This window comes from Triturus cristatus, chromosome 7 (assembly GCF_964204655.1).
Source record: "Triturus cristatus chromosome 7, aTriCri1.1, whole genome shotgun sequence".
NCBI classification, from domain to species: Eukaryota; Metazoa; Chordata; class Amphibia; order Caudata; family Salamandridae; genus Triturus; species Triturus cristatus.
This window is the reverse complement of record NC_140590.1, coordinates 859,401,659-859,428,317: the sequence shown is the minus strand read 5'-3', so window position 1 is coordinate 859,428,317 and position 26,659 is coordinate 859,401,659. Positions and strand designations below refer to the sequence as shown.

Here is a 26,659-nt window from a genome sequence, read left to right as displayed (position 1 = left end):
TAAAATACACATAATTGTCCGTAAGGTGAAGGTCCAAGGGAAGTTCATTCCAATGAACGGCCGCCAGATTGGAGAAGGAGCGGCCTACGCTATAGATATGGGTACGTTTTTTGTCCTTGCACATAGTGGTTTCTAAATCCCACATCACATAGCGGGGATAACATTCTCATTTAAGATGTGCGAATTAGGGATGTGATCTATATTTATTTTTAATAAAAGTATAATTTTGTGTAAACACCAATTATTGGGCTATGTGTATCACAAACAATTTCTGTTTTCACTATAGTTACACTGACCATGACATTTGTGGCTGAAGGAGACCTGGTTTGATCAGAAAAGCACTTGAGGAAACAGTGGAACTGGATGTGTGTTGCGTCTGCATATGTTATCGTCACTGCTTGCCTTTGGACTATGGACAGTGCATTGAGCTGTCTTCTTATGTGCCTTTAGTCTGGGAGGACATACAACGCATACAGTTCTCACCCAGGTGTTCGTCCACATGTAACACGCATGAAACCTCCGATTCTCCCGAGAGTTGTGCGGAAAATAGATATAATTTCACCCACCCCAATTGGGAAAGAGTTACACAATGATTATGAATTCAAGGAATAGTCGGGTAGGATTGATGGGTAGACGTTTCTCTTAGGATACATTTAATATTGGTTTCTGAGCCGTTAATGGGGACTTGCGAGTTTAAGTTTAATGTGCTGCTGAATTTGGAAAAGATCACGGTGCTGCTTTAGAATGGCGCTATACGCCAGTCCTTGTGGCTTTCTAAAAAAGTGGGGAGAGTGAAAGATTCTTCAGCTACATCTTAAAATTTTAGAATGCCACGTCCGTCTTTGAGTAATTTCCGTTTTACCTGCTAAGTAAATCAATAATGCCCCATCAAATTAGTAATTGTTTTCCAAACGACGCACGTCTGGACAATAGAAGGAAGAATGGTTGAAAAGCCTGTTTGTAACTTGGATCGGGACCTTCAAACTGAACTGACCAGCAGGCGACCAGGCAGTGAAGATACTGTGGTATAATCAGCAGACCACCAACATAACTTTTGTTACATTCACAATGTATATACACATCATTTACATTCATAATATACTTGTACATTATCAATATGTATTGAACATATCACCCATGAAAAAAGACTTCGTCTATTAACAAATTGCTGCCGCTCTCAGAAAGTTCATGTAGAAACTGGTGACATTTTAAATATATGTAATTTTTACGTAAAAAGAACAAATAGAAATTTGGAAAATGTAAACTGTATGAAACGATTTTACGCGATGTATGTTTTCCTTAAATATATTTCTGCAGTTTACCAACAAGGGCACAAGATGTCGCTGTTCACTGTCTATGAAATGTAAGGCAGTAACCTTCCGGTTTTTGTATGCGTTTTGTCTAATCGGCTTTCCTGTCAAATGAGACCAGTCACACGGATGTTGGTATGCTTGGAATATGCGCAGGCAGAGGACGCGAGCTGGATTTTGCATCTGTTAATTTAAGCCTTCCTCGGAGGAAAGAACGTTATCCGAGTCTCCGGCTCCGTGGAATGGGTGTTGCCGCCAGACACTGGATTCTCCCCTGGATTTCTGTTTTCGCGGTTTCGCTCCTTCGCTGCGGAGGACGGGCTGAGGGACCGATTCGTTACTCGGTGCTGGAGGAGTCGGAAGCCGGCACCGAGGTGGGGAATGTGGCGCGCGACCTGGGCGTGGACGTGAGGGATCTGTATTGGCGGAAATTTCGCCTCACGTATGAAACTGAGGTGAAGTATTTCGAGGTAAGTATGAAGAGCGGGGCTTTACTGACTAAAGAAATACTGGACAGGGAAGCCCTGTGCGGCAGCGCCGCCGCCTGTGTGATGAGCCTGGAGGTGGTGATGGACAATCCGTTGGAATTTCACCGCCTCGAGGTGGAGATTGTGGATATTAATGATAACGCTCCTGTTTTCACAGTGAGTGAAAGTCGGTTTACTGTGGCTGAGTCAACGCCCCCCGGAATACATTTTCCGTTAGAGGGGGCATTTGATCCAGACGTTGGCTCAAACGCTCTTTGCACTTATTTCTTGAACAACAATGAGTTTTTTGCTTTAAAGACTGAAAGCAGTGACTGCAAAGGGAAGTCTATAGAGCTGGTGTTGAACAAACCGCTGGACAGAGAGCAGCGCGCTGAGCATCACGTGACAATTACAGCCGTGGACGGGGGGAACCCGAAGAGGTCTGGCACAACCGAAACTATCATTAATGTTCAGGATGTGAATGATAACCCTCCTGTATTTGATAAAACCGTGTACACGGTAAAGGTGCCGGAGAATACAGCTGCAGGCACTCTGCTAATAAGAGTAAATGCCACCGATCTGGACGAAGGGGCTAATGGAGAAATACTGTACTCTTTCAGCAGTCATGGTATGTCTAGCATAAAACACCTGTTTAACATTAATGCAGAGACTGGCGAAATACGAGTTCAGGGACCCCTTGATTACGAAGAATACCATTTGCATGAGATCAATGTGCAGGCGCAAGACAAGGGCGCAGTGTCTGTCACCGCTCACTGCAAGGTAGTGGTGGAACTTGTTGATGTCAATGACAACGCCCCGGAGATAAGAGTGACTTCCTTTTCTAGTCCAGTTAAAGAGGACGCGCAGCCTGGACAGGTCATTGCCCTCTTCACAGTGACTGACAGAGATTCTGGAGTAAATGGGCAGGTTCGCTGTCAAGTTCCCAATAATCTTCCTTTTCAATTAGAGTCAAAATACCAGAAATTCTACTCCCTGTCTGTGAAGGAACCTCTGGACCGCGATGCGGCTTCTGAGTACAACGTCACAGTCGTTGCCACAGACGGGGGCTCTCCCTCACTGTCTGCCATGAAGACCATTGTGGTTTCTGTGTCTGATGTAAACGACAACCCTCCTGTCTTTACAGAGTCGTCTTACATGATTAGTATTCCAGAAAATAATGTGCCCGGATCTCACGTTCTCCAGGTCTCGGCTCTAGACCCGGATGCAGGTGACAATGCTCGTGTTAGATATTCCTTGTTAGAAAACAGCGCGGACACCATGTCCATTCTCAGTCTCTTCTCTGTTGAGTCAGAAACTGGAGTTATTGCTACTTTGCAGCCATTTGATTACGAGAAACTCCAGGTTTTGCATTTTCGAGTTGAAGCAAAGGATTATGGGTCTCCCTCCCTGAGTGGTGTGGCCAATGTGACAGTATTTATTCGAGATGCAAATGACAATTCACCAACTATATTTCATACTTTGCCTCGGAGCGTTTATGCAGCAGACACAGTACTGGTGCCACGATCAGCAAACGCTGGGCATATTTTGACAAAAATAAGAGCAATTGACGCAGACTCTGGACACAATGCCTGGCTCTCCTACGAATTTAAGGAATCCACAATAGGGGTACTATTCAGGATCGGTCGCTACACGGGGGAAATCAGCCTCAGACACCCTATGGGAGAAAGTTACTCGGAAAGACATGAGCTTATCATCCTGGTGAAGGATCATGGGAGCCCGCCCCGTTCTACAACAATGACCCTTACAGTGTCATTGTTTGAGAATAACTCGGAGATTAAGTCAGACTACAAGGATGTAAATAAGGATGATGCCTACATTACCAGCCTGAATTCTTATTTAATAATCTCCATAGCTTTCATTTCTAGCATATTTATATTGTGCATTATTCTTTCCAGTGCTTTGCATTACATAAAAGTTCGAAATGAGAAAGAAAAAAAGGATAAAGACAACTGTTGCCTCGATGGAGGATGCAAATGGACAGATTCTCAAAGCAAACACTATAATTTGTATTTGACTGCACAATCCGCGGAATATGGTCAGGAAACACCAACATCTAACCTGTCTAATCGGAGGTGGACCCATTTTATAGTCAATGGAGGACTAACTGGAGATCCGATGCAGAGATACAGCGTTGCTGAAGGAAATGATACTCATACATCCACTGAGGTAAGAGGATGTACATAACTGTAATTACTATGTTTATGGCCTTTCAAATTTACCACATTTCATTTCATAATGCCAGAGAAAATAAATGTGTTGCTACTACATGTCCATTATTATGAACTGTGATTAAGGTTTCTCATGAAAGTTTATTTAATTTCACTTGATTGGTCTTTGAATTCAAAATCTACATAAAACCTATAAATTACATATTGTTTAAAAATATCCACTTACTATTTCAATAAGCCAAATTGCAGTGTAGTCCTTTTACTTCGAAGTGCATGAAATTATATTTTGCTGTTTTTCTAATGGTTGTTCTGAATTTAACATATCGTTCTCAAAAATGATATTATCATTAGTGGTGGGTGGAACTTGCAGTGTTTCACTCTGCGGAAATCCGCGGAGTTACCTAAAAACTCCATTAGATCCCGCAGAGTTCTCAGAGTGAGTGGAATTCTTTACGTCCTGGTGCTCACACTGATTTTTGGCACTGGGAGGTTGTTCTTCTCTGTAAAATCAGTGCGAACAGCACCACACGGTGTGCCAGACCGCGCTGTTTCTTTCTACCGCTTGAGTAGATTTGTTCCTTGAGCAGCAGCTTTCTCAACGCAAATGGTTGCGGCCTGCTGTGACCGCCCATATTGAGAATCACGCATGAGTCATTCTAGCACTCATAAATCATGCTAGGGGAACGCAAATTAATGCTTAGGCTTGACAACTTATTGTTGGCAAGCCGTGCCTAAGAAAAAGCACCACGCGATTGTTGGTGGAGGTTTGCCAGAACTCTGCTTTCCAAGCGTAATGCGAAGTGGGCAAAACTGCAAATTCCGCCAGCGGAGGAGATTTTATTGCTCTCCCCTAATTATCATTAGCAATTTGTAAAAAGATGTAAATATACAAAACTAAATTAAAGCTTTGAACATGAACATGTATGCATCAGTGGTGTCCATGTTTGAATGAAGCTTTCTAAACTTTAAGAAAAGTCATTCAAAGATGGCCTCCACATAAGTGAGCGGTCGTGACTCTATGTCTGAATCCTTTTTTATATATTTTAAGAAGCCTCATACAACCATGGCCACAGTGGATGCAGGTGCATCTGCAGTGTCCATTTTCTAATGGTAGTTCTTGAAATATAGCAAAGTAGATCGTGATGGCCAGTCACTAATAGAGGGGCAGGCGGTGTTGAAAGTGTGAGGTGAATGGAGACCCAAGCAACAGTAGAGTGATTAATAAAGATGGGTTGGAGAGGAAATAGCAGGATTTACAAAATAAAGTGATGGCAAAGTAAGCAGGGAGACAGAAAGATAAATAAATAGCCCCGGTTGGATGAGTTTGGGACCCTTTTGTGCCTTTAGTGTCAATAAGAACAAAACCTTCCTGCACCCGGTGACACAGGCGGCCCAGCGACCACTGAGCCCACTGGGTCTGACCAGGTCTCCCCCAGTCTTTTAAGTAACTGGGTATCCAGGTACATCACACTCTGGATGATTTCTGGGAGGGCAACCTGGGAGGAGCACTCTGGAGATCACTAAAGCTGCCAATCATGGCCTGGATATCCATCTCCAAGATGGTAATGCTTCCTCCCTTATTACATTTTTTCGTTAATGTCCCGTTTGGGGTGCTGGCCTCCTGGTTCAGGCAGTTAGATGTTCTTCTTTGAGAGTTGATCTGCGATGTGGGCCATCATAGTGCGTCCCCCGAAACGCTGCGGCATCTGGCAGACGAGGGAGGACGGGGGGGCTCCCGGTTTTGAGTTGTACTTCTTATTGGTACAGTTCTAATGGGTCGCCCGCGGCTTGATTTGGCCAACCAGCACGAACTGGGCCTCCTGGGGCTGGCTCTCTAACAGGGAGTGCTGTTGGCAGGGCTGCTCCAACCGGAAGTTGTCATTCCACATCCTGGTACACTCTTGATGGTGGCCCTAAAGTGCTGGTGGCACAGTATAGTGAAGGCCAGAGGTACGCCACTTTATGCCCCTAGCCTGCCATTGGTGGGATTGACTCATGGGGAACCCCTCTCCTTTTTACTGCCCTTCAGTTATCGGACTGAATGGAGGCTGGTCTTGTGACCGTCGGTGACTGTTATCACTTAGGCACCCTAACCCCCTGGGAGAAATTGACATCCAAGCACGCTTTGCCCTCAGGACAATTTTTGACCTAAGAAGCCTTGGTGCAGAATTCTGGGGATCTCTGGGATGGGGGGCGGAGCAGGCAACCCACGCACTGCTCCAGTTGTTGGTGTCTGTGGGATCGGTGAGACACCTGGTAGCACAGTTCTTTAGGGCACTGAATAGGATGGTAGGGAGGACCTTGGCGGCGCTCAGGCTCAAGCGGGGAGGTGTGTTGGGATGCGACCTCATAGACCTAGAATGGCGTAGTATATTGGCACATTACAAAAAGGTCTCCAGGAAGACGAGACTGAAACACATTCAATTCAACTATGCCCACATGATCTATCTGACACCTCACAGACTTAAGGTAATTTATGGGCGAAGCCATGTAGGTGGCTCAGATGTCAGCATCCAGACATGGGCTTCTTTTACATGACTTGGAGCTGCCCCACTCTAGAGCTGTTCTGGAGTGCAATAGTTCACAAATTTAACTGCTCACTTGTTTCGCACCCTCCCATGTATGATAGAGTCATGCCTCTTGAGGGGTGGGGGTTGCCTAGGCCCTGACCTTGGAAGGCAAGCACTAGGCTCCTGGACTTGGCTCTTATACTAGACAAGAGACAAATTGCGATGGCCTGGATGTCTGCAGTGGGGTCTGTCATAGAAACTTGAATGAGAGATGTCAGAATGTGGGTAGGGCAGAAGAGGGGGTGTTGCTTAGGAAGGACTCTAAGGGGTGAGAGGATGTCTGATAGCTGGTATGGAGATGGGGTGGACACAAGTACACATTAGCAGGAACTGCCCCCTCATACACTTCTCACCTGCCATGATCTCTCTGAATGCTAACAACCCCAAGGATTGGCAAGGTTGCCCATGCATGCTGTGGGGCTTTCAGCAAGCTGGAGTCTTCCTGGCCACACCTCTCCTGATACTTTTCATTACTAGCAGGCTACACGCACCCTGAGACAGTTAGGTTTTCTTTTTTTTTTAAAGTTTACAAGCTTTCCCCTTCTGTCCCACCTGGCCCAATGTTTTAAAGATCACATGGGACATAGCAGACGTGTAATTACAGAGACTCTGCATAGGGCAGATTAGTTGACCTGCTCTAGGGGGGACCCGGACAAGTGAATTGATGTTGAGAGGTTTGATTTGCAAGCTTCCGGATCCTCCTGGGCGTATGTATTTGTCACTTACTCGCTTGTCCTGACAGGGTCTTGATGTGCATGCCCATTGTATGTTGTTTAGATAGCCTTGCAGAGATAATGTTTTGAATTCTGTAGGTTTATTAAAAAAAATTACAAAATACCAATAAACTTATGTATAAAATATCTGACTTTAACCCAGAACAAGAGAAAATAAGGCAGAAAAGTGGGAAAGAAGGAGGAAGAGAAACATGGAAATCAGTGACAAATGGAGAAATAGGGATTAAAAAGAACAAGAAAGAGTGAGGTAAAGGGTGAGAGTGTATGATGGTGGATGTAAGGGCATAAGGTGGAATCCAGACTAGATATCCTTGGTATTCAACAATCCTAACGTTCTGCAGTGTTGACGTCTGGCTTCTGAGAAAATCCTTGGACCATGGCACTTATTCTTTTACAAATCAAGTACGGCTTCTTTGATGTAGTGGGTGCGGGCACGCCATCATGCACATCTCCAAGGAGCATAGTCTTTTTCGTGCCATTCATAGGCTATTCTACCAGTCCTGATAGTCAGTTTTATTCAGGGCTGCTTCAACCCACTTAGAAAGGGGGCCATAGCTTGCTTTACAGGGCCTTGGAATGACCTAGAAACTATTCTAGCATACAAAAGACATCACACTACATCTACAGGTAGACATTTAAATAAAAGAAAGCATTGACATAAACATTCTGACCTACCAACCTTAAAAGAAGTGACATAATACCAAGTAATGCCATAGAAAGTTACATAACAAAAAATGACCTCACACTGAGTCTTTGAAACCACAGTCAGTGTAAAGTTAATGAAGACAATTAAATGTCTCACTGTTCTTAGATCCACAGCTGTATCACTCAAAATGACAGCGGCATTGGTCCTATACATAGTGACCAAACAATGTCCCTGGATGACATGTTAAGATAAATGTGCAGTTAAATGTGTAGTTATATCAATTTCACACAGACCAATGACGTACCTTATAGCCTGCTACACAATGTAGGAGACTCACTCCTGTTCATGGAGACTTGGGCTGCCTATTCAATGTATGTGGTGCTAGTTGCGCAAGCTTACCTACGCTCCACAGTTCCTATAATTGCTACCAATATTACTGTTCATAAAGAAACTATCAGTTTGTTGGGGAACACACACATGCAATACAGTGGATAGACTGTAGAACAGACATTAGAAAAAGGCATTGCTTAGGCCTGGGTGAACTTTAAATTAAGTCGGCACAGTTTGTTTAATTTTAGGAATTTCACATTACGTTTATTATGTAATATTCCCAAAATTATGCTATGGTGCCACTTTACATAATTACGCACCATTTGCAGTAAACGTTTAAAATGAGCGTACAGGAACATCAGAATATGAGCGGCTATTGGCCACAATGCGTTTGTTATTATTGCACTTTTTTTTAGCACTGAATGCATCCTTTCATAAAAAAATTATGCGAGGACACACTTCAGACTGCAATATAGCACAAAATGACAGATTTGCATTTCACATAATTATACATAATTTCGCATACCTATCTTATTGCTCACCACATATTCTGATGATGCTGTGATTTATCTGATTGGGCAAACAGCGATTATGCATCAGTGGCTCCAAGGATTAGTAGATAATTTGTGAAAATCATTGATGACTGTTTTCTTTTAATTACAATTCAATCAACGTATTCTTGAGCTGCTTAAATATTTTCCTAAATAAATTGTGAACATTAAATTAAACTCAAAGTGGAATTATAGAAACATACAAGAACCCAGAATCTTAACCACTGAAAGTAACTCTGCACCACAATGCTGGAAATTGCCTCCTTTTTCACCCGTCCACAACCAGATAAGTTAATTCAGAAAGCTCAGTGGGTTGAGCACCTGCAGCCATATGCTGTGGGCCTGATTCACAAAGGGACTTACGTATAGTAAAGTTACGAGTGCATCTACTCCACACTTGTAACTTTCCTACACGCATGTCCCTTTGTGAATCCGGCCCTCATTGTCCACACTCTAGGTCACGTTTTGGAATCCCTTCAGTGTGGAGCAATGTTATAATAAATGAGCTGAACCATAACAGCAAGCAAATTTAAAATAACAAATACAAGTCATAATCCTCACAAACACATAAAAGACTGCTGCAATGCGGGGCACAAGCATATGGAGATGGGCTTCTGAGCAGCAACAGCTGAGGTTCATTGCACAACAAGTGAATATTTGGAAACCATGGATGGCCATCACACAGTCCTGTGCACAGCAAACATGAGCTGCGCCAAGGTGCCTGTAAGGGTCATGTAGTTGTTTATGTGATAAATGGGAGGAAGGAGCTGCAGCATAAAAGTGTAATGCACAACTCACCTTCAGAATTATGTTTACCTATACACTTGCTAATAAGGAAGAATGGACACACGTGCAATAGAATCACCTCAAGCGATAAGGGGACCATCTCTAAACCAACTGAGGACCTTTCCGATAGCCTAAATGTAAACCATCCATCTAACATTAGCTGATAGTGTTCATAGTCAGTTTGACCTTGCAACCGTAGGTGGGTGACACAAGGAAAACCTGATGTCTGAACATGAGATCCTGAGAAAGATTGCTCCAGATATCCAGAAGCTTAGGAGCATCTACTTGATTGCAAGAGACACAGCCATCCTTGTAGTCACCCTGACTAGGAGAATTTAATGAAAGCGGAGGGCTCACTTTACGGTAGTGAGGAGAAGGGATGAGTGACGAGCTAAAGGGTTGCACTAAGAAGTGACATTTTTAGGTTTAGGCTACTACTAGACATAGCCCCAGTGCATCGCAGTAGAAAAATGCTCACCAATTTCTGCCTATTGTATTGATTTTTTCCACATTGTGTTCCCGACTATGCATAATAACATAATATCTATTAATTGCACCTTAGCTGCTTCAATGAGGGAAGGATTGTGATTGACCTCTGACTCTGTGCGGGTAGAATTGGGGGAGGGGTAGAAGTACGCCTGGGGAACAAGTTAGCAGGCCAAGGAGCCAATAGAATCACAATATTCAACATCAATTATGTGCAGCTAGACTGTTGTGACAAAATGGAGACAAGCTATTGAAAGTGGGTTTAAATATCCCAGGAGCCCCAGATGATATAGTTCACTTGCAATGCATGATGTGAATAATATCTCTTTGGCATTGAGACAGAGCACTGGATTCACCCATTTTTGTCCAAACAAATAAATGCTTGAACACTGTATTGTCTGCTAGAGGAAGACCTTTGCCATGATAAATCATGATGGTGCTAATTCCTCTGGCAAAGAATCCTCTGGTGCAAATTATTCTCATAGATAAGATTACATTACCATTTGTTTCCTGAGGAAAATACACAGTACCAAACTTCACTAATGTACGCCTTTAACCTTTCATATCTAAAATATCTCACCAAGAAGCCATTAGTGACTGTACATGGAGTCAGCAGCAATAACCTCCATGAATAGCCTCTCAGAAGGCATTATGGGGGTTGAAGGTGGTGATAGTTCTACAGTTTTGGTGGCTTTAGCTCTCTAAATAATCAGCACCATTCAACATTTTCTCCAGGATGCTTACATCATTAATGCACTCCATGCATCTCCTTGAGCAGTTTTGACCAGTATGTTTGGTCTTGGTCCCTTCACATACTTTTTGGCTCAACTGTCGAATTGAAATATTATTCTAGATACCACATTTGGGGTTAGTGTTGATATTGCATGTTAATTCAATGTTTGGAGTGTTTTGCATAGTCTTGTTTGATTTTTCCTTGGTTTAAATACTTTTACTGGCTATCCAGAATGCCTGGATGGGTTAATATCAGAGCAAATAATAATTATGTAGTTTGGGTTGTCTTTATTCCTTCACTGGGCTTTTGATTTTGTCAATCACTATGGTTCCTATAGAACTGCATTGACTAGATAATTTCGGTGTGGCCACTCTCAGCTTTAGCTGTTTGCAGGAGCCTGATATCATCAATACAAACACAGAGGTGCTTCGGGTGAGCCCACATTAAGAATGTATTGCTTTGTTTCACTTCCCTTCGACCAGTTCTTCATTCAGTTTCCTATGACATTTGTATCAGGTCACTGGAGCATTGCACAGCTTTATGTTTTGCCTCAGTGTTGATTGCCAAAGAGAAAGGAGTTTATGGAAATGTATCGCTTCATCCAACTGAACATGAGGTGCCGCTTTATGGTGTTTGGGTAGAGTCTATGGCGCGATAGCAACCTCAGAGGGCGTCTTTATGCTGCACATGCGGATGGTGTGCAGCTCCAGCAATGGAACCAGAAACGTGCTGGTGCTCCATTCTGTGCACGCATAGTCTCTAGCACAGTAGCACATGCCCACAAGCACTCATTAGACTGACACATAAAAACGAATATTTCAGTAGTTCCTTTGTACATAAATAGTACGCCGCTTCGGGGAGCCAAAGTCCGGACTATGTAGAGACTGTCATGTGTTAAAATGAAAAAACATTTTGTTACGCAATTGACAAAAAAAGTAAACTGAAGCATTTTGCCCTGTCGTTCTTATAATGCCATATGTGTGAACATGCAGACGTGAAACTTAAAGCCACAGGAATATTTGTTTTCGAGTCTGATCAGTAAATTGCATGAAACACACTCTAAAAACAAATATATTGAATATGAAAAAACATTCCAGCTTAGCCCTGCATAGCGGGCAGGTACAACATCTACCATAGGAGGTTTGGAGAGGATTAATATGCAAGTTCAGCAGCATTGTGCAAACAAAGACATGGGCTGACACTATAAAACATGTGTCCGCATAAAATAGTATGTAGGGGATGGTCAGGCTGAGCCCTTCCAGGATTCATAGAGACATCCTCTCAAAGGTAGCCTTGGATTTTAACAACATGGCAGAAATAATGTTATTTGATTTTTATGATGACCGTACCTATTTTCAATGTGTGGTAAGTAAGATAGCATTCAAACACTGATATCGGATTGAAGACAATAACAATAAAGATAAAACAAGGACAAAAAGAATTGTACTCGTAATGCAAATAAAATGTAAACACTGCTAACTGCTCAATCATGCTGTTTGCTTATTACATTTCTTAAGAGAAACAAGTGTTGCTAGCTAAAAGATGGCAATACAGTAGTTATTCACTATTTATAGAGATATGTATTTTCTTTTTTTAATGATGTCAAACAACTAACAACCAATAGTGGATGCAGTTTTACAAGTAGTGTATTTTATGTACTTTTATTGCATAATTGCAGATTTACTATACCTACCTCCACATATACTTTGGCTATATGGGACCATCTCTCAGGGTGAGCCAGGACGGGTTCCCCAGCGGTCGAAGCGCGGAGATACTCCTCCGGGAGTCGATTCTAGCGCTATATAAACCCACAATTAAATTAAATTAAATATACATATATACATATATATACATACATACATACATACATACATACATACATATATATATGTAGAGAGAGAGAGCTATGGATAGATAGATATTTATTGAAAAAAACGAAGGTTACAGACACATTATAGCTAGGCTCACATTTCATGTGTACAATACCCGTGAAATTCAGTAGTTATAGTTACTTGAGCTAACTATAACTTGCACCCGTGCAATGCACTGCTTATGGCCTCACATATTACATCACTCATGACATGGACAGTAACATCTTGAATGACATCACTGATTACATAACCGATGACACAGAAGCACTCACACACCTACTCACACCTGTATACAACCTCTCATACACCCACTCACATACCCACACACCACTCTTGTACCCATTCACAGACCCATACAAGTACTCACACAACCACTCAATCATCCATAAAGCCACTCAGACACCCACTCACTCCTGCTTGACGGATCACACTAGAACTTCAAAGACAGCAGCTGAGTGAGTGGCAAACTAGTTTTGAAAATGTTCTGAGGATTCATTAGATAGTGCTAAAGTTATTTGGCAATGCAAAAAACGTTTTTCCTATGGAAACTAGGTCCCCCCTCCCTAAACTGCTTTCTGTCCCAGGGAACCTATCCCCCCCAGGGCCTGGGCTTATTAAAAGTGGGAGGGGCACCTGGCCCTCGCAGGCCAATTTTGGCCCTTGGATCCCATCCCCTGGGGCCCCACTGTAGTAAAAAGGGGCTAAGGGGGCTACGCAGCACCACTTCCTGGGGTGATTTTGGCCCCTATGATTCAATTCCCCAGAGCCTGCCTGTAATTAGAAAAGGGACGGAACGGCGGGCATCCCTCCCTGCGTCATTAATGGCCCTGGGGACCCGCTCCCCCAGGACTGGATCCTGCTCTGTCCTGGGGTGCCCACCCCAGGACATAGCGGTTGCCCTGCCCACTCTGTATGCTCTCACTTGGCAGGAGCAATTTCAAAGCTCCCACCAAGTGAAAGCAAACACGGAGTCTGCTCCCAGCTAGTGGGAGCTTTAAAAATGTTCCCGCCCGCTAAGGCAGGGAAAAAGATCTGAATATTGCTCCCGCCTGCAGAGAGCAGCATTTTGGGCATTTTAGCAATGCTGGCTCCCGCTGGATGTGGGGTGTTTGCTGGGACTGTGGGGGCATTTGGGCTTCCCCTACGGTCCCCAAGCAGATATAGTGGGTGCCCTGAGTGGGCACCAGGACACCCACGCTTAGTTGGCCAGGCACCCGGGTATGGAGTCCCAGGGGCCAAAATTGGCCCTGGGAGGGAGGCTGTGTGCCCACTTCCCCATTCAAAAAGTGACATGGCCCAGGGGGATGGGATCCTCTGGCCGAGTGAGGCTGCGTGCAACCTTACCCCTTTGGAATATGACCAGGCCCCGTGAGATGGGGTACCCGGGGTCCAAGTTAGCCTTAGGAGGGGTGCTGTGTGCCCCCATCCCCATAAATATAATGGTGGGCCCCAAGGGATAGGGTCTCCGGGGCCATAAACGGCCTGGGAGGGGGGCCACATACCCTTTTCCCTGAAAACAATTTGACAGACCCCGGGGGATGGGGTCCCTGGGCCCAAAATTGGCCCAGAGAGGGAAACGTGTGCCCCACTCCCACACAAAATGTGCCGGGCCTTGGGGGATGTGGTCCGCAGGGCCGAAATGGGCCTGGGTGGGGGCTGTGTACCCTCCTCCCCCATAAATATAATGGAGGGTCCCAGGGATGGGGTTCCCGGGGCCAAAAGTGGCCTAGGGAGGGGGTCCACAGGTTGGCTGCTTTTGGGGGGGCAGGGGGGTTGGCCACAGGTTTTTTAGTGTAACCTGTGTTTAAGTGAATACCCAGAAATGCCACAGAGCTTTCTCCCATCTAACCTGTTGAAACCAGTGTGTTTGTAGGACATATGCCTTAGCTGACTTTAGGGTCTTCAAGGGGTGTAGAAGAAAACATTATTCTGCAGACTAGTCGTCCAGCTTTATAAACAGCACTTTGGATATGAGATAACATCTTAAATTAAATTTCTTTAGACAGTGGCAGCCAATGAAGATCCTTTAGTCTTAAAAAAACAAGACTATGCCTAGGGATGCAAGGTAGCAGCCTCGCCAATGCATTCTGGACAGTCTGATATCTATGAGTTTGTTGAAGCTCTTAAATAGTGGGAAATTGAATAGTGTAGTCTAGAAGTGACTAATGCCTGAACCATGGTTTCCCTGGCTGTGAAAGGTAAAAAAGAAAGGACTTTGCGCAGAGTTTTCAGCCAGCGAAAGCAAGTAGCAGTTACCGACTGGATCTGTTGCCAAAATGATAATTGAGAATCGAATCTGACTCCCAGGTTGCAAACAGATTCAACCATACTCAGGAGAGAGCCCAAATCACCTACCCACAACACGTTGAGCCCAATTTGATGGTTGGGACCAATAATTAGTAATTCCATCTTATTGGAGTTTAATTTTAGGTGTCTTTGTGACATCCAATTGGCAACTGATATCATATATTGTTTACATTTGTGTCTGGTTTCCCCATCATTCATACCTAAAGGGACTATTAGTTGAGTGTCATCTGCATAGAACAACACTTCAAAGCCTTAGCCTTTAATGAGTTTGGCCAAAGGGCCCATATAAACATTAAAGAGTGTCAGGCTTAGTGTAGAGCCCTGTGGAACAGGGGTGGAAGATTAAGGGAGGAGTCTGACCATTTGTTGACGTCAAAAAATCCAAAAGCTGATCTACATCAGGAACTTCAACACCAGTGTCATCCAGATGATGCAAAAACATCTTATGGAAAGGCAACAGAGAGATCTAATAATATGAGGGCAGCTGTGCCCTTGATATCTAACAGATGTTTCAGACTTTCTGTCACCATGAGGAGTAATGATTCTGTACTAAGGGCCGTCCGGAAACCACATTGTGTGGCATCCAAGAGATTGTTGGTGTCTAAAAATGTAGTGAGTAAAGAGTTGATATGTGACTCCAGCATCTTAGCCAAGGCTGGCAACAAAGAAATGGACCTGAATTTAACATGAATTTACTGATCCGTACTACGTGTTTTTCAGATTGGAGGTTATCGTGCCTGATTTCCAGGGCACTATAACCAATGCAGATTCAACTGATGAATTTAATAAGGCGCAGCAAAAGTTCACTACTTTAGAGGCCCCTAATTTCAGAATGGGGGAAGGATGGGGATCTTTGGGTGACACTGAAGAACATTCGTTCAATAGCATTTCTTGGTCCGAAATTAGAGAACATTCTCTCAGATGCAGGCCGTCACATGTAGTGTTGCAAGATGTAGGTGTAAACATGGGTTCGCCAAAAGAACTGTGTACGGTATAATCTTGTTTTTGAAGTAAAGAGCCAGAGAGTCATAAGTTGCTTGAGAATGATTAACTTGTTGTGTAGCTGCGGCTGGAAAGGTCATAGAATTTACAATCTTAAAAGTGGCCTTGCTAGAATGCTTAGCTTAGGCAATCTTAGATGCTGTATAGGCTGATTTGGCAAGTCTTATCTCTTTATAGTATGACTTTAAACAGGCCGCGCAGGCTTCTTTATCCACATCTGTTAAAGACATATGCCATTTCCCTCCAAGCTGTAGCCTATGACTCTTTAATGCTAAAAGGCTAGGAGTGAACCAAGGGGCATGATAAATTTTGGTAGTTGTATGATTTGGTTTAAAAGGAGATAAAGTATCTAGAGTTGATGTAATCCATGTTTGAAAAAGATAGCAATCTACTTACACAACACCTCAGAATTACAATTGTACTCTATCACCTAATGCCAAAGCCGAGTTGAGACATTCCTAGAAGTATCTTTACAACTATAAGCCACTGAGGTAGATAATGGGATTGCCAAATGATTCCACCAAAGTAACAGTACAAGAGTTTTCTCTTCCATCAGCCATTTCAGTACTGTGGATCTGGTGTTGGAGCTGCAGAACCAAAAGGATGGAATTGGCAGGCTACAATGATGCCTGGGTGAAATTGAAATTATGCACGAATAATTGCCCTGAATCACAGGATGTGGAGTCGACCCGTAGTCTCGATCCTTGGTTTCCCAGCTCCAAAGTCGACACTCTAGCCGTGAGACCACATCCTCTCCCCAACCCTTCCAGTGGTTCTTGTCGCACTGCAACCTCCTGAAGCTTGACCCGCTATTTCCACAGTTTTGTCAGTGGACTTTATTACCCCCACCCCCCAACCCCCACTATACCGGAGCATCAGCCATTGCGAGAATCCGGGTCCCGGAATAGGAGCCTGAAGCCCCCACGCACCGCACCCGGACCCCTGCCGCCTGAGGAGCACTAAGAGGCAGGAAGGAGGAGCAGCCGTGAGCCTATGCACAGCTCTCCGACCTGGGTATTTTCAAAGATGGAACAAGGAGAACCGAATATGAGAGATCTCAAAACAGTTGACTTCCAAGCTCCACTCGCAGGACTCTTACCGCCATTTGCTGCTTCAGGGGGATTGTGAGCGCTACGGACTGCGAGGACCAGCAGCCCTTCGGACCTCAGCTGCAGCCTCTTCCGCCATGACTCCGCCCCTCCCCAGGACACTGATAACAGCTTGTGGCCCCCGCTTCGCGGGAGCCACTCGCAGGACTCTTACCGCCATTTGCTGCTTTAGGGGGATTGTGAGCGCTACGGACTGCGAGGACCAGCAGCCCTTCGAACCTCAGCTGCAGCCTCTTCCGCCATGACTCTGCCCCTCCCCAGGACACTGATAACAGCTTGTGGCCCCCGCTTCGCGGGTGCCACTCGCAGGACTCTTACCGCCATTTGCTGCTTCAGGGGGATTGTGAGCGCTACGGACTGCGAGGACCAGCAGCCGTTCGGACCTCAGCTACAGCCTCTTCCGCCGTGACTCCGCCCCTCCTCAGGACTAACCCCAGGTGACTCTCTACATGCAGCGCGGGTCGCAGCCCGGGACAAGGGCGGGACCGTTTGTGGCCAGTAGTGGACGGGACGGGCCACCCCCCTAACCTCGGCACTCTCTGTGTGGTACAAGTGCCCATATAGTTGTGAGTTCTTGTTGTACCCATGTCCCTTATTAGTTGTGTGCATTAGTTGTTACGTTTCATTAATGTTCATAAATTCAAAGTGAATATTGGTATCTGTAATATATTGTATCCTAAGGACCTTTGTTATTGCCATTGGCTGCTCCTGTTGTACGCTTGTCACGTACGAGGATGACTTCCTTAAGGTCTGGAAGGAAGATTGTGCAGGGCAGTACAGGGGGCTGTGTATCAGGGACTCTCGATAATTTCATCACTAGAGCAGTCCGTGTCCTTGAACACGAGATCATTTTAACTGAAAAAAGACTGTCTTTAGAAATATCAGCAAAGAGATCGTCGCTTGGTAACATCATGGCAGCTGTTTCTCCTGAATGCAGACCGCCTCAACCCGTTTCTGATTTGCTGCCTAGTACTGTGCAAGGGATATTGGACACAACAACACATAGCACTTTGGAAACCATTCCAGATACTATAAACATTTTAGAACCCAGTCGCTTATCTGTAAATCCTAGTGTTATTCCCTCTTTGCCTCTTATTGAGCAGCCACGTAAAGTTAATTCGAGTATGGGTAGTAGTCTCCAGTCTACCAATGGGAAAAGAAAACGTGTGGGAGTGCCATCCAAGGGCAGACGTGCCAAAGTGCCCAAAACGTTTAAACCTGCCAACCCATGTAACGATCCCCAATCCCACTTGTCTCGTAATACCCCTCCCGTTGTTGGGAGTCTTATGCCCAGCCATCCCTCCCCTATTATGCCTAATGTCAATTCTCTGCCTATCGGCTTTTCTGAGTCTCTGGACCAATTGCTTAAATCTTTCTTCTTACCGTTATACGAGAGAGTCAAGCAACTCTCCACTTCCATTGGGAAACTGGAGAGTATTGTGCTCACAAACACGACTCTTTTGGAGAAAACATTAGCGACTCTGCCAGGTTCTAAGATTTTACCACCTCCTGACTCAGCCGTCAACACAGGGATTGTTTCTAATGGTCCTACTTCCCCGGCTAGTGTATCTTCCCACCCACCTGCCCACAAAGATCATGTTGTGGAAGTTATTCATACACCTGTTGGCGCTGTCTTGTCCAATAAACCAGCTAGTAATGTTGTTATCAATAAGAGCAACAATACAACAGGGCAGACTCCTTCCCAGGGTGAAGGTCCGTTTTTAAAACTTCCATGTATCAATCTTCCTCCTGAGTCCCTACCCTATACTGTTATTTTGGCTGGTGTTCCAAGGCTCCCTCAGGTAAAGATTGAGTCCCACAGCGAGTTGAAGAATAAGGTGATTCACTGGCTAAATGGAAATAGGCCTTTGCCACCTAGACTAAGTGCGGAAATTTTGTCTGTACGTAGGGTGAGTTGGTTGGGTACAAAAGTAAAGAAAGTGGAGGGAGATTGCATAATCATTAACTTTCGGGACCCTAGAGTGGTGAGTCATATATGTTACCATCCCAATATCTCGAGCGTTACTGGAATACAAACCTTGGATTTGTCCTATTTCTTTTCTTTTAACCTTCGCGACACACGTTGCGATTTGTCTACTGGTTGGGAAAGGGTCAACAGGGGCTTTCGCTGTCCATCCAGATTGGATTTCCATCTCCCATTGTCCAATCATTTTGCCCCGTTGAGTAGTATGGAAGGGGTTGATTGACTGTCAACTAATTTTACTAATTTGGGTTGTGTGAGTAAAATTGCTATTGGCCCTGGATGTTCTGCCAGTTCGGGGACCGTAAGTTGTAGCAGGCACAGGGGGGTACACCTGGGTATGGGTGACACGTAGCCCAACACTGCATGTGTTTCTCTTATTGTGCCCCCTAGCAATTTTGATTCCTTTCTACCAGCATCGGAGTGTTTAGATAATCTCCAGGGCACAAACCTTGTTAACCCACCGCAACCGAGACGGTACCTCGTACTCGTACGTTGCACAATGATAGATCATTAATTTCACACACAGATCCTTGTCCCAACGAGCACGAGTGTTTGGAACCTGGCAACACTGTAAACCATTCTGCCGTACAGGGTTCTTTACTTGCCCATCTGCCAGCTGTTACAACTATTTCCCCCCTTCTTACATTGGCCTCGTGGAACATTGCCGGTCTAAGAAGTAAAATTGTAATGGAGGAGTGGTCTGCCTGGGCAAATAACCACGATATCCTGGTCTTTCAGGAAACGTGGGCTGTGGACCCGATTTACTTTTCTGGTTATGTTAATTTTCATAAAGGGGCCTCTAGTGGAATAAGGGGCCGTCCTTCGGGTGGTCTCTGCAGATGGGTGAGGCAATCCCTCAAGTATAGTCTCACCGAACTGGCCATTGATAGCCCCGACATTTTGATCATCATGTTGCAACTTAATGATGATCCTGATATCTTGATTATTAATGTATATAATAGGGGCCTACCAGGCGGGCGAGGTACTAATACTTTTCTACAATTAGACGGGTTCTTGGAAACAGTCAACCCCTGCACAAATGTGATAATAGTGGGTGACTTAAATTGCTGTTTCGAACCTTTGTACACTGCCTGGGATTCACTGACACTGGAAGTGGACGCAAATTGGAATATTCCACCTCTTGACCTTCCCCCCCATCAAGAGGTGGACTGAATCTGCCATTCAGTGGATGAGCTTGTTTATGGGGCGTGGCTTTAGGGCAGCCAACGGACGGACCCTCTCTGACAAAAATGGCAAGGATACCTTTGCCGATGGTCGTCGTTGTATTAGAATCGATTATGCCCTAATTAAAGTGGAGTTTTGGTCCACTTTAAATGATATGGTGATTCTAGATCGCCCCGAGAGCGACCACAATCCTCTAGTTCTGAGTTTTTTCTTTTGCCCAGCTCGTAGAAGTGAACCATCCGAGTTAGTTTTTGCTGACGCCCTCCTAACTAATAATCAACGGAGAGTGCGCTGGGAAAAGGTTGCTATCGATAGTGCAGTACTCACCGAAATTAGTTCAAAAGTTTCTTGTGCGTTAGAAGCCCTTCATTCTCTCCAGAGCCATGAGGCTGTCGTTGGCGAGTCTACTCATATTCACGAAAACCTATTCTTAGGCCTCAAGGCTCTTTTTTCTAAACCCTGTAAGGTTAAGAAATCGTTTTTACCAAAGCAAAATCCTTGGTATAACAAAGCATGCCGTGAGTCTTATGGCAAACTGAAATCCGCCATTAAATCTAAAAATCAGGCCAATATCAGATCAGCCAGGAAAGACTACAGTAAGGCTAAAGTCTCGGCCAAACAAGATTGGGACAACGAACATTGGAACGACCTTTTGGTCGCTAGTAAACAAAGAAATATGACTATGTTTTGGCATATTGTGAAGTGGGGCAACTCACCGAGTTCGCAGGTTCCCTCAAACCATGTTCTCCCCGAATCTTGGGTGTCGCATTTTGAGTGTCAGTTCTCGGATACTAATCTGGTTGAAGAGACTGCTTCTCCCATCTTACAGGATATGTCCATCCTCCAGAATCTTACATTCGATTGTAAAGAGGTCGAGATGGCCTTAACCAAGGTTCCTAGTGGCAAGGCACCGGGCATAGACTGTGTCCCCGCGGATCTTTTTAAATTTGATCATAGTAACTGGGTGCCCTATATTGCATTCATGGCAACTGCTATAGCCAAAGGGGCTGACATCCCTGAATCCTGGAAGGGCGCCGAGATACTGCCCATCTTTAAGAAGGGTGATCGCTCGTGCCCGGGGAATTACCGCCCGATTAGTTTAATTGATTCCGTTCAAAAAATTATTGCAAGGATGATCCTGGCAAGAATTCAGTCATGGATTGAGCAGGAGGATATCATCTCGGCCCTGCAGGCCGGGTTTAGACCCTGTACTAGTATCATCGACCAGGCGTTCAAGTTCCAACTGATCGTCTGGAAAACGGTCTATCTTTGTGGCGGTACTCTGTACGCCGCTTTTGTTGACCTCCGGTCAGCCTTTGACTTAGTCAATAGGACTAAACTTTGGGGGGCTCTAGCGGAGTTAGGGATGCCTGCTGACCTTTTGAATATTGTCATTAGGTTGCATGACAATAACTTTGCACAAGTATGATGGGGGAATCAAGGGCAGGTCACCGACAGATTCAAAGTTAATAGGGGTGTTAGGCAAGGGTGCGTCCTTGCGCCTACTCTTTTTCTGTTATTTATTAATAGAGTTGTGCAGTACTTTTCATCTACATCCACTGACGCCCCCACGCTGGGTGGTACAAAAATCCCACTACTCATGTTTGCTGACGACACCCTACTACTATCACAGACACAGTCTGGGTTACAGGCGGCTTTGAACGTATTTGCCAACTTTTGTTCCGACTTTGACCTGCTAGTTAATGTCTCAAAAACCAAGTACATGGTCTTTAATAAAGGGAAAAGTGTGAAAGGTCATGTTACTATAAATAATGATTTACTCGAACGTGCCAATGTTATGACTTATCTGGGGGTTGTTTTCGAAAACAAGTTGAATTGGAGGCCACAAATAGATGTCCTATCTCTCAAATTTGCCCAGCTATCTGGGTGCTTGGTTAAAGAACAGAAACAGTCCCAGATGAAAATGATAGGTCCTGCTATTTAAATTTATAATGCGAGGATTAATTCTGCGATCCTTTATGACGCAGAACTCTGGGGTTTTGCTGATCTTTCCCCTTTGGTCAAGGCACAATACAAATTTTTGAGGATCCTTACGGGTCTCCCCTGTTCAAGTCCAGTGAAACCGCTTCTGCTGGATCTTGGTTGTTATTCTTTGAAGATATTGCCAGGTTTAAACCATTGGCTTTTTGGAGGAGATTATGGACCGTACCGGAATTAGGCCCCTATGCAAAGGCATTTTTGGATGTTCGCTCTATTCTGGGCGCCGGTAACATTGTGTGGTTCAAGCAAGTTAGTCTGCTATTGGAATCCATGGGCCTAGGAATTCTTTGGACTGACCCTGCTAATAACCCTTTTCCTCCTAAAACACTCTTTAAAAGCCTTTACTGGTCTATGGTACTTCAGAAACAACTATCCCTAGTTCCAGCAGAGTCTTTGACAGGCAGGTTTCTTGTGCAGAAAAAAGTTCCACTCTTAGAAGCCTATTGGGACATTATCACCAGGCCCAGTGATAGGAAACTTTATCACCAACTGAGGGTTGGCACCCTACCCACCAAACTGTTTACTAAAAAATGGAAGGGTGAGGTTTGTGACTCCTGTCGCTGGTGTAAAGACTGTGCTGAATCTGTGGGTCATATATTTTTTGTCTGCCCGGCCTATGCAGCCCCCCGGGCTAAATGGCTCAAACCTATATGTCGTACTTTGGGCACTAGACTGGGGCTTGAGGCTCTCAGAATCCTAAGATCTGATACTGGTGAATGTATCGTAGTTGCCGTGGCCAAATTCCTGGGTTGGGTTTGGATTATCAGAAATAGGAATCACTAGATACCAGTGTTGTGTTAGATCATGATTTTATTTCTTCTGTGTCATTTTGGAACCGTTTTTATCTTTTATCTTGTATGTAATGTTTATTTTTACATTGTAATGTCTTTTTATGATGAAATTGATCGATAATAAAGACTAATGAAACACACGAATAATTCACATACTTTCAGGAATTTCTCATTATTTTTGTTGCACAAAATTTCTGAAATTACTCCACTATGCCTCTTCATGCAATTACACATCATGTGCTTTCAAATTTTTTCACTGCAAATGGTGCCATTTGTGGCTAACAATTCCTGTGAACATACAGGAACAACAGAAGGCGAGCAGTTGAATATGTGTGTCAGTAGGGCTCCTTATGAGTAGTTCTCAGTAGCCATGATGTATATGTGCATTTCTACTTTTGGGCCTCCCGGGTGGGCTGTGTCAAAGTATATCTCAGTAAACACTTTATATCTCTCTTTTTTTCATCTGTGTGGAACTCACATCTGCTCTGGCTTTCATGGATGTTTCTTATCTATCAAGTAACAGGTCATCAATAGTGGTGGATGGAACTTGCAGACTTACATAAAAACTCTGCTAGATTCTGCAGAGTTCAGCATTCGGGCGGAATCCAGCACGTCACTCTGCTCGTGCTGTTTTTTAGCACTGGGAGCTTGTTCTGCACTGCAAAATCAGTGTGAACTACACCATGCTGTGCGCCAGAGGGTCCTGCTTCTTTTCTGCCGCTCAGGTAGATTTTCTACTAGAGCTGCAGCTTTCTCACCACGAATGGTCGTGTCTGTCCGTGTTGAGAAAATCTCACCGGGTGCCATCCTAGCACCCAAAAATCATGCTGGGGGGGGCAAACTCTCACTCAAGCTCACCAACTAACCATTGTCAAGCTGCATGTGAGAAAAAAAAACTCTGACGCGATGTTTGGCTAGAGTTTTGCCAGAACGCCGCATTACAAGTGAAACGTGGAGTGGGCGAAACTCCGCAAACTGCTGGTGGAGCAGAATTTATCACCCACCCCTAATCATCAACCTATATTAGTAAAAATGTGTAATAAATCTGCAGTCTATCATGCCCTTGTGTGACACTGGATCACCTAAAGGCAGTGTCCTGTTAACTGCACCGTTATAGTAGAACACCGCCACCCTTCATGCCTATTAGCAAACATTTTTTTAATACAAAGGGTATTGATGTATCTCCAGTCATACATGCAGACTCTGGTGAGCACACATTTTGAAAAGACAGCATATGCAAACACTGTGCCCTCCTCACTTTGGTGCATCTAACTCACTGTACTCTGAGACCAGCTTGTAAAGAGGCTGCCTCGTGCTTGCTCCGCATGGTTGCAGTACGTCACAGGCCGTCGCCGATGACACCCAACTCTTTAGATTTAGAGGATGCTAAACCCATACACCTAACCATACATGGAGCCCACGGCCAGCTTTCTAAGAACTTGCCTAGGAATGAAAGGATGGCACTGAAGTTGTTGAGTTCATCAATTTTTCTTTTTTGTGTTTAGAAGAGCTTTTGATCTCTCCTTCCTTTAGACAATCAGCAAAGCATTTGCACAAAGGAGTGGTAAATGTTATGAAGCCAGTATGGCTGTTGATTTTGTTATTGAGGCAGAAATCGAATTATCTACCTTTGATTGGGTCATGACATTCTTTAGAGGGTTTGATAGTGCGATGACATGACTGAAGTAAAGGTGTCCCCTTTGTTGGTGTATTTTTTTCTCGAGTGGTTTGTGAGGTGAAACCATAACTTAGATTTGAAGATTATTTCTGACTTACTGGGTTTATTTTGTTTGAAGAGATATCAGCTAAGTTTTCAGATCTGCCTTTTAAAATGTAAAGGGATGTGGTTTGTGAAGCTTTGATGCTATTAACCTTATCAAATAGTGATTTCCTTGTTCTGGTGGCATCGAGATTGTTTTGAAGAAGATGGCTTTACTGTTTAGAATATTATTTTTTGTAAGTTACATTGTTTTTGTAACTATATCATTTTATCTGATGGGTGTAGTCGTCGTCTCCGTTTATGTTCTCTGGTGTATTTTCGTATTTTAGTTGTTGTGAGAACTCTGCTGTTGATTGTTTGTGTTTACTTCCTATGCGCATGGTTGATGCAGGTAATGTAGGGCTACTGTCATAATAGGGTTGTACTTATGTGTTATAAGGGGGTCGTGTTTGTTGTCTTTAATGTGCAACAAGAATGGCTGCAAAGCTTTTTCCTAGAGAAGTAGAGCCGATTGGGTTGGAATTTCTGGGTTGCCCATCTTGTGCAGATGATCTATTATGCTTTATTTAATAATATGTATTTTAAATTGAGTTGTGGTGTTGCTGTTACATTTGTGGGCTTTTGAATTGTAGGCGCCTGTATGCAGCGAAATATCAGACTCTAACGAATACGTTTTCATTGGTAGCCAAGTCAGTAAAACGATATTAAATGAGTCCTGTGTGATAAATCGCGACAGGGTTACTGATGAGTGATCACGGAAAGAGGTGCAGCATTCTGCATTCATTGCACCCTCCAAAACTAGCACCAGGTGCCAATGTACACATGAAATGACCGTAGTAGTAGTTAGTGTCCTTACCTCACTTGTTATACTTAAGTGATAGGAAGGTCTCCTGTTAGGGATCATACCACTCGTAATATAAACGGGGGCATAGATGTTAAGATAAAAACGTGTAGCTTTAAAGAGGGATATTGCTCACACTTATGACTTATATTTATTAAACAAAAGAAGATGCTGAAATAAATAGATATAAATGTAACCGTTCTTTAACTTTTAACTGGATATGTTCCTGCAATATTCGAATAACGACACTAGATGCCGCTGTTCGTTGACCAAAAAATTAGGGCAGGCAATTATTTTTTTCCCCGTGTTTTTCTTTCTTGGTTTCTTCGGGCTTCAAATGGGATCGGAGCAGCCAGGGGTTGGCATGGTTGGGATATACTGCGCGTGAGGAGTGGATGTCAGTTAGATTTCTCAGCTGATAATTTGAGCATCCCTTGGAGAGAGGCGAAGCTGGTCGAGTCCTGCTCCGTGGAATGGGTTTTACTGTCAGAGAGTGGATTGCTCCGGGAATTCTTTATTTCGCGGTCTCGCTTCTTTGCTGCGGAGGACGGGCCGAGGGGCCGATTCGCTACTCGGTGCTGGAGGAGTCGGAAGCCGGCATCGAGGTGGGGAATGTGGCGCGCGACCTGGGCGTGGACGTGAGGGATCTGTACGGACGGAAATTCGGGCTAAATTATAAAACCAAGGGGCAGTATTTCACGGTAAGTATGAAGAGCGGGGCTTTACTGACTAAAGAAATACTGGACAGGGAAGCCCTGTGCGGCAGCGCCGCTGCCTGTGTGATGAGCCTGGAGGTGGTGATGGACAATCCGTTGGAATTTCACCGCCTGGAGGTAGAGATCGTGGATATTAATGACAACGCGCCCGTGTTCCCAGCGAGTGAAAGTCGGTTTACAATCATGGAGTCAACGCCCCCTAACATCCATGTTCCACTAGAGGGAGCGTTTGATCCAGACGTTGGTACAAACGCGCTTTGCACGTATCACCTTGGAAATAATGATGTTTTTGCTCTGAAGACTGCAAGCAGTGACTGCAAAAGTAAGTCT

At 44.3% G+C, this 26,659-nt stretch overlaps 1 protein-coding gene across 2 annotated transcripts in view; it reads left to right on the top strand.

Annotated features, from left to right (window-relative positions):
- Nucleotides 1–26,659, top strand: part of LOC146810747 (protocadherin alpha-C2-like) — an 839,920-nt gene that overhangs the window by 281,376 nt on the left and 531,885 nt on the right. Inside the window, exon 1 of one of the 2 annotated variants that reach the window (XM_085617791.1) lies at nt 1,502–3,964. The exons of the other annotated variant lie outside the window; for it this stretch is intronic. Coding sequence (XP_085473917.1) covers nt 1,553–3,964 — 2,412 coding nt within the window. The 5' untranslated portion in view covers nt 1,502–1,552. Of the gene's footprint in view, nt 1–1,501; nt 3,965–26,659 lie in introns of those variants that run through there. 2 annotated transcript variants of the gene reach the window in all.